Source organism: Salminus brasiliensis, chromosome 5, assembly GCF_030463535.1.
Source record: "Salminus brasiliensis chromosome 5, fSalBra1.hap2, whole genome shotgun sequence".
Taxonomy (NCBI): Eukaryota; Metazoa; Chordata; class Actinopteri; order Characiformes; family Bryconidae; genus Salminus; species Salminus brasiliensis.
The window spans coordinates 30,217,418-30,226,360 of record NC_132882.1 but is presented as its reverse complement, the minus strand read 5'-3'; the positions used below and the strand labels follow the sequence as shown (position 1 = coordinate 30,226,360).

The 8,943-nt window shown below is 41.0% G+C and overlaps 1 protein-coding gene across 1 annotated transcript in view; it reads left to right on the top strand.

Moving 5' to 3' along the window:
* Window positions 1-4,896: 4,896 nt before the first annotated feature.
* The window catches only part of fmnl1b (formin-like 1b), a 65,375-nt gene continuing 61,328 nt past the window's right edge, over window positions 4,897-8,943 (top strand). The window contains exon 1 of the mRNA XM_072678924.1: window positions 4,897-5,278. Coding sequence (XP_072535025.1) covers window positions 5,123-5,278 — 156 coding nt within the window. The 5' untranslated portion in view covers window positions 4,897-5,122. The remainder of the gene's footprint in view (window positions 5,279-8,943) is intronic.

The following is an 8,943-nucleotide window of genomic DNA, read 5'->3' as shown; positions in this document are numbered from 1 at the left end:
TTTTATTGACTATAGGAGGAAAGCAGAGTCCCTAGAGGAAACCCAGGCAGACACAGGGACAACATGGAAACTCAGTTACATAGTCATTTAAACCGCACATAACTGTATGGTATTTCTGTACTACACTGAACATGTCTATACAATGCACTGGCACTGGTATGTATTAAAGAAAGAACAGTCATAGAGTTATTGAGGCATGCCATTTTTGGTAAGTGACCTGATATGGTTGCAACAAAAGTGAATTGTTAGATATCCATGAGTTGTGGAAACAAAAGGCACATTCTACTTTTTTTACTTAAAAAAGTTGGAATTCCTCCAGAATTTCACATGACACACATGACGTTCATGAGCTAGGGAGGGAGAGCTGTGGTAGACCTTGAACTTTGAAATGAAACTGTGCATCATCAACATTAGAGTAGAACCATGCCACTGTTAAAATTATCAGCTGAAAGGCAGATGGCCACATACTGATCCTTTAGGCACACCCTGAGCTACAGGGGCAGTAAAGGATGTACATGTATTTACCAATAGATTAAAATTGGGATCTACCAGTAAGATAAGATGTATGTGATATTTGTGCCAGGACTGATCTTGCTTGAGTTTCAAAGGTAGAGAACCTCCCTCAAAATTAACCATATTTAAAATGTATTGTTTTTGTATTGTGTGTATTGTCATTTCAAGTTTCAATAAAATTTTTATCCATTCATGATTAATTAAAATAAAAGCAGGCCTGATAAGAAGGGTTCAAACCTTTTGGAATTCAACAACCAATAAATCATTTGGTCAGGGCCAATCTTAGCATCAGAATGCCCTTATTTCACCAAGCCATTATGTATGTGCCACTGATGCAGAGTGGCATCTTGCATTTCTATCTGTGTACAAGTATTCAAAATAAGACATTGACTACGAAGAAATAAAATGGATATGAATATGCAATGGCATGCAAAAGTTTGACTAACATTCCTCTCACAGAAAATGAACTGATCTGCACAAGGTATAAAGTTCTGATGAAACATTATTTTTGACATTTATAGCAAAATGAGTGTAAAATATTTGTATGTATTTTATGTATTTTAAAAGTATACATACATTTAAGCATAAATCAGCAGTTATGGGCAGCTAAGCAGCTGGCTAGCACTCCTAGAATAGTGCGAGAAGTGTTTCCAGGTTGCCGTTACCTCAGTTCAAAATGTAAGTAAGAAATGACAGTCAACAGGCAAGGTGGGTACCGAGTTGAGAACCCACGTATTAGACTACAAGAGATTTAGAACACTCTGGGGTGGGGTGCACTATTCTACATCTGCACAAATAATAATAATAATAATGACATCATTTTATAGAATCAAACCTTTCCCTGGTCAAGCGATTCTAAAAGCACACATCACACGGCCCAAAAAAAAAGATAAAGATGAGAATGGCTTCCACATCAGGATAATGTTCCTCTGCTTGCTCTCCTTGCTCGATCTGTCAGTTTGGATGGATGGCCATGTCTTGGTAGGTCTGCAGTTGTAAACTACGTTTTCCATTTTTGGATGGTGGATTGAACAGTACTCCTTGGGATGCTTAAAGCCTGGGATATGTCTTAATAACCTAACCCTGCTTTAAACTTCTCCACAACTTTAGCTCTGACCCGCCTGGAGGGTCTTCCTTGGTCTTCATGATGCTGTTTGTTCACTAGTGTTCTAGTGTTCTCTAACACACCACTGAGGCCTTCACAGAACAGGTGTAGTTATACTGAGACTAATTACACACAGCTGGACTCTGTAAACTCATTAAGTGACTTCTGAAGACAATTGATTGGATTTTATTTAGATGTATTTAGATGATCAGTATCAGTAAATTGTTATACTTTGAATTTGAATCAGACAAATGATACAATCAGGTGGTACAATCAGGAGGCTAGTTAACTAGATTATTGTGTAAATTCTGTGTAAATGGCTGGCAACACTTATGCAAGCTATTTAACCATGTCATGGCCATTAACTGTTAAATAAATGTTGGAAAAATAAAATTCAGCATGACTACAGAATTAGATTTAACAACGGAACCACTGTGTGTAATACATGTGTCCTACGAGCATCACAGAATGTTTAGCTATGGCTTCTACTGTGGAAACGGCTATGTCATGATTTTTTCCTAACACTCGTTTTGTGCTCATCTATAAGACCTTGCTTCCGGAGCCGTGCAACATGTATCCCAATGAAGATTTTTTCTTTATCAGATTGCTTGGCAACACTGGCCTTCTGGGCAGGGTATTGAGGAACTGCAATGGTTGCGTTAAATTGTATTCCTGAGTACAAATCAACTGACTGATTGATTGATTGACTGATTGCGACATAGGTTGCATAAATAGTGCTTGACTTAAAGGTGTGAGACTTATGACTTTCTTTTCTCTCCCCACTGTGCTGAGCTGCCCCCTGCCTGCCGCTGATACAAGTCCATTTATTTGATACTATCATGCTATATACCACCCCCCCCCCCCCACACACACACATATGGAATTTTCCTGTGCTCCTCCATACCCCTTGTGTTTTTCTCTCCTTTCTGTTTTCTTTCTGTCTCTTTCAGAGATGCCTGGTTCCGCCTGACCTGTCTCTCCACTACCCTCCTGCCTGCTGTCCTGCTCTGGGGCCTCGCATTGATTTATCCTCACCTCCCTGCATGATTATGCATCTGACTGTTTATCTGCCTTGCCTTTATCATTCTCACTCACATTTTCATCTTGTATGGCTTGATGCCACATCTACATTTTGTTCTTAATTTTTCTTCAGTTTTGTTTTATTATTGTTTTATTGCTTATTATTATTCCTGTTTTGCTTTTCATTATTATCCGGTGTCGACCTAAGGGTTCCCCTTTTGAGTCTGGGTTCCTCTCAGGGTTTCCTCCTTCTTGACCCGAGTTTTTCCTTGCCACTGTTGACACTAGCTTGCTCAAATAATCTATAAATAAATGTATAGTTTATGAGACTTTTACTTCCTCTTCAGCAAAAAATAACTGTCAGTAAACTCTGCACTGCTCTTGGAAGGATCTATTACCATGATGGAACACTAGAGGGAGCCAGATGTCATTTAAAATGAACCACCTGAACATTAAAACTCGGGACAGTGGATCAGAAACACAGCATAGTTAAGATGAAGTAATACACCGTGCAGCTGTAAGGAGCTGTAAGAGTTAATGAACGACATGAACTGATGATGTGAATGAAGATATTATTTTCTAAATAAAATCTTACAGTATGTTAAGCCTAGTTACAACATCATAGTCCAGCTTCTCTGCCAAAGACTTTCAGATCTGTGTAAATAAACTCTTTCTTAATAAATTCATCATCAACATTTATATTCTTGGTGTTTGAAAGCAAAGGATGAGTTGTGGGAGTTAGTAATGCGGTATCACTCCTACAATGAGAAATATGCTACGGGTATCTGGATACACCTTATTTACTTTTTAAACAGCTGGGTTTAATAAAGGATATGGCAGTGCAGGTAAGAGAGACATTGGTATTTCAGCAGTGCTGATTTGCCGTACCCTCCATGGGCCATTTGATACAGTCTGTCTAGTGAAAATGTCCTCACAATGACAGAAAGCAAGGAAATCTACACACTCTAGAGACACTGTGGAGACATTTCCATTCTTTTATCATTATGGCCTGCGGTATGTTTCTCTTTTTTAAAAGGAAATGCACTCTTGCTGTATAAAAATGCAATGAATATTTTAAAGAAAAAGATTTGGGCTTATTGAGGTGAAGATATGCGATTCGGCTTAGTCTTAGTCTTAGACTACACATCACTTGTGTAGTCAAATTCAGTCTCTAAAGTCCCTTTTCCTATTTAGGAATGTACACCAACTGCTTGTCAAGTTCATGATCACAGAGCAGAAGAGTGAGGTTAGAGGGGAATTTCAATGATGTTTCAAAGTTTTGTCTGGTTTGGTGTAAAATGGCTGTAGAGAATCATTGTAGAGAATCTTAATGACTCAGAGTGCGATTTTTTTACTGGTCAAAAGCAACAGTGAGATTTACGTGTCTTCTGAATTTTACATGTAATGTGGATGATAGTAATAGTGGCAAATCTGATCAACAAAAAGTGGACTATGGACCATTTTGCCTTAGAACACCCTGTATGTACCCCTCCATCATGAATATCTTAAACCAACACTCTACCACAAAACTATGGTAAAACAGATTTTCTCCACAGTAATCCTCACCTTTTCACACAATAATGCTGTGTGAGAGAATCCATCAGACACCTAGTTCCTATCACAACCGTCCTGACTTTGACGTCTCTCTAGAATGAAGCATTTCCCACTAAGCCATTCTGAATGACTGTTTACATCGGATCCATTTCATTATGCAGACAATTTTAAATATGGGTGGAATTCCCCTTTAACCAGACAGCATTAGGACCCAGCAGCCCACTCTCTAGCTGATAGCTCTCTGCATGCTCTTTAGAGAGCGCTCTGGCTCTCCTCCACCACTACTGCCACTGCTCTCTCTCCTCACCTTCCTGCCACTGTCTCTCGCTCTGGGATGGAATGTGGAACCCTGTCAGAGGAGTGTGTGTGAGTTGAACTGGGGAATGGATGTGGATTTCTATTCTTTTCGAATAATCCCTTATTCCTGTCTTTCTTTCTCTTTCTCTGCCTCTCTCTTTCTCAGAACCTGTCCTGCATCATCAGCAAACCCTTTCTGCCTCCTAATCATTTTATACTTATTGCCATTCGTTCACTCACCATCGTTTATCCATGAACCTGTTTTGCCCGGGTCTGCCACAACTCCAGGAGGAAGCAACTGATACATGCAACCAGTGCTTGCTCTTGTGTCTGTTGCATTGGACTACGTACCCTTGATGAGCTTCTGATCTCTGGTTGGATTTAAGCAGACTGCCAAAGTGAGCCTTGGGATACCAGATCACAGTGTAGAAGAGTATCTCTACATAGGAACTCTCTTTCTCTACATGTGGGACAACCCGAAGTGGCCACACTCCAACTGTCCTCGCTGATTGCCTTAAATTTGGGAAGTTCAGGAGTTTAGGAGTGCGTATATGGGTTCTTGTGAATGCATACTGAAGAGCTGCCTCCCTTCATGTAACTGAGTGGGTTTGTGGGCAAGTGATATAAGGAACCATGGGGAACGCTGCAGGCGGGATGGATGTGTCCCCTGGGCGAGAAGTAAAAGGGCCCCAAAGCTCTTTCAGCCCTGGGGGCCTGAAGCAACCTCTCACCCCCAAACTACCCCTGCCTTCGGATGAGGAGCTAGAGGAGAAATTCAGCCTGGTCCTGGTGAGTACTGGATAGGACAAACATGCACACAAAAGGGTTTTAAATTTGTACAGGGCATGTTGGAAGGCCTGGATTAAACACAGACTAATCACATAAGCGAGAAATGCTACTAAACAAATACCATAGGTGGAAAAGTCTTGACCACATGTCAAAATCATACAAATGGATGATATGGACAGTGTCTGGTAACCTAGCCTAAAATGGGCTTGTTGTTTAATTACGTTAAGTTAACTAAGCTCAGATGGGTACAACTAAGCTTGACCATTCATAAACGAGTGGTACATGACACTAGTAGTTGGTAGGTTGGTAGGAATTTACATGCACATTGCACGACTGATGCAGATGAACATTCACATTTAAGGTATTTTGTAAGTCGCTCTCATTCACCGTTTACTCAGAAAATACCCTTAGCTAGTTTGTATAATCTAGTATCCAGAAGATACCTTTAGAAGATAGCTTAGATACTAAATACAAAAGTCGGTATGGATACCTAGATACCCAATACTCCACAAACTTTACCCTTTACCCAAGCGCTCTTGGAAAAGGTGGGTCTTCAGCCTGTGTTTGAAGACAGTGAGCGACTCTGCCATTCAGACACCCACCCAGGGAAAGTCTGTTCCACCACTTCGGTGCCAGGACAGAAAAAACCCTGGATGCTTGTCTTCCGTGGATCTTAAAGGTGTCGCAGTAATCAAGTCTTCAAATGCAGAGAGACTGAACAAGCACCTGGGTGGCCCCTCTAGAGAGGAAGGTTTCAAGTGGTTTCAAGGCTGTGCAGCAGCTCGATCTTGCTGGGCTAGACAACTGCTTAACTCCAAAGTTCTCTTAGGACCGGACCTCTTCTCCTTCTACAGTTCTCACCCCGGTTGTTTTGGTCTGCATCCGCGATTACTGTAATCTCAACAACTGCCCAAACAAATCGCACCAATGGTGAACACGAATCAGATTCTGATTTAACTGGACTAAAAAGTGCAGGTGTGAAAGCGCCCTTAGGGGCTACAAAACATGGTTACAAGCTGTGTTACTTACCGAAGGGATGTTACTAAGCGCAGACCATGTCACAACAATAATCGCCTTTTGGAAATCAGTTCACAGTAACAGCCGTTTCAACCAGGGGTGCCAACATTTATGCATGCCACTGTACTTGCATCTAATATTGTTGTTTTCAATACTTCAACAAAATAGTCTCTAGTATGGTAACCTGTGCTCATTCATTGCCAACATTTTAAAAAAAGCTAGCAGTCCTCAATTGCTTGATAGGCTGTTTATGAAAAACATGTATCTCCAAAATGGTGACTTTACAGGAGAAGGCAAAAACGTCTATAACTTTGAATTGAAGTCAATGTAAAATAAGAGTTCCTTCCAAGTAATTTAGAGCATTTCTATTGGTCTATTCAACCATTCAACCAGAATTGTTCACACAGTGTACAGAGCAGCTACAGGGTTCAGACCATTAAGAAAACTAAAAACGGACAAAAAGGGAGATACATAGTATATGATTTTCATTGGACAGCAGCAATATACACTATTTGGACAAAAGTTTTGGGACACCTACACATTACACCTACAGGAGCTTTAGTGGCATCCCACTTAAATACGTAAGCATCAGGTTTTGCTCTAATATTCAAATGTATTAACTGTCTCTTTTAATTGAAGGTCATGATTAGACAACTCTGTGGTGGATCTGATCAACTCACCAAAGGCTCATGAGAGTATGAAGACCATGACATACAGTGCCATTTTCCTTTCCATTAAGATTGCTATATGTCTACAATAGCCTCATCGTTTTGACAGAACTCACAATTGTGTTTCTGTCCATCTGTGTCCTCTCACTACATAACCCAGCATGCATCGTTTTCCCTAATTGGCTCTTGGCTGGAGGCAACCCAGCAGTTAAACTGCCGTGTATGAAGGCTCACACAGCATTACCACTGTCTGACCAGTGCCACAGACCCTATCACACACCTACTACCATGTCAATGTCTCTGAGTTAGGCACAACAACCAAATAATGTCTGTCTAACGGGGTTGCAGGCTTTATGCAACACCCAGGAAACAGCTGAATAGTCCAACTTACGTGAGATGATCAGCCACAAAGTATGTCCAATATGCAGCACGGCAAGTCAGATGCATTATTATCTTTCCAGCCATAGCAGGGAGGGTGTGTGCACGGGCCGTCACTTTCATTTCTGTCTCTTTAAAGATATGATTTATGACTTCTGAATGTGTGCCAATGTACGGCACAGTCACAGAAGTATTCAGGCAGAGGCACTGATTCTGTAGTTCTGGAGATGTTCTACAGCTTATTGGATGTGGAACTTCAAAATCTGATTTTCTAAATGCTTGAATGCTGACACACATTTTGAAGACATTCGCTATTGGCCATTTTACCACAGTTAAAGGTAAGTTTTTATAAAATGCTCACTCGCGGATGTGTGGTCAGAGGAAGGCCTTATCCTGTTTTACATTGGACAGTATGAACATTATTAGAACCAGAACATCTATCTACCTAAAGGAGCTGTCATCAGGTACAGATCACCTAGGCCCTGCTAGCCAGTTCATTTAGCTAGCGTTAGCTCTCCAAATTTCTTTGGTATTTGCTGAATGGGACTTATGAGGATTGACTTCAATTAAAAATAGAGTAGTCAACTGATCAGCCATAATATTAAAACTATAGACAGGGGAAGTCTGATTATCTCGTTACAATGGCACCTGACAAGGAGAGGGACATACATCTAAGGCAGCAAGTGAACAGTCAAGGTGAACTTTGACATGGGTCAACTTATGATGACAGAGCACCTCCAAAATGGCAGGTCTTGTGGGGTATTCCCGGTATGTAGCTATTAGTACCTTTCAAAAGTGGTCCAAGGAAGGACAACTGGAAAACTGATGACACCCAAGGCTTGCTGATGTGTTTGCGGAGTGAGGGCCAGCCTGTCTGGTCTGATCCCGCAGAAGAGCTACTGTAGCACTGCTGAAACTGCTGAAAAGGTTAATACTGGCTGTGTCTTGTGGAGTCAGTGCCTCCATAAGTCAGAGCTGTTTTGGTGGCACAAGGGGGACCTACACTATATCAGGCAGGTGATTTTAATATGATTTATTTCTTATGCTTTGATATTTGGAATCAAGGACGTTGTGGTGTGGAATCAACGCCATTAAAATTCCATAAAAACCTTGGTCTTTTTTCAAAACATATTTAAACATATGGACATTTGATCTTCCCTTGAACAGTATTGGTAGATGGAGTTAGTTAGGACAGCCCCACATCTATAATTTCTGTGAAAACCTAAAAGTAGAATCAGGTGCAACACATCAGCTGGGATGATGAGGGAATTTTAGAGGAGGCTTTTATTTACACCTTACATTTAGTTGGTAAAGTGAAGGTTTATAAGTGCAACAACAGATCAGGCCATCCTAGAAAGTTCAGTCCCACAGCAGAAGGACCGCATCCGCCATCAGAAAGGGACCATACATGTTGGTTTTCATGGAAGGTGTGAAAGAAAAATGTGCTTTGGACAAATGAATCCAAAGTTTTATTATTTGTCGTAAACCAGACCCAGCAGAACCCATATCTGCTGCAAGGCATGGAGGTGGGAATGTCAGAGTTTGGGGCTGCTTTTCTGCAGTAGGACACCTGGTTGATGTCAGTGAGCTAAGCTGCACATG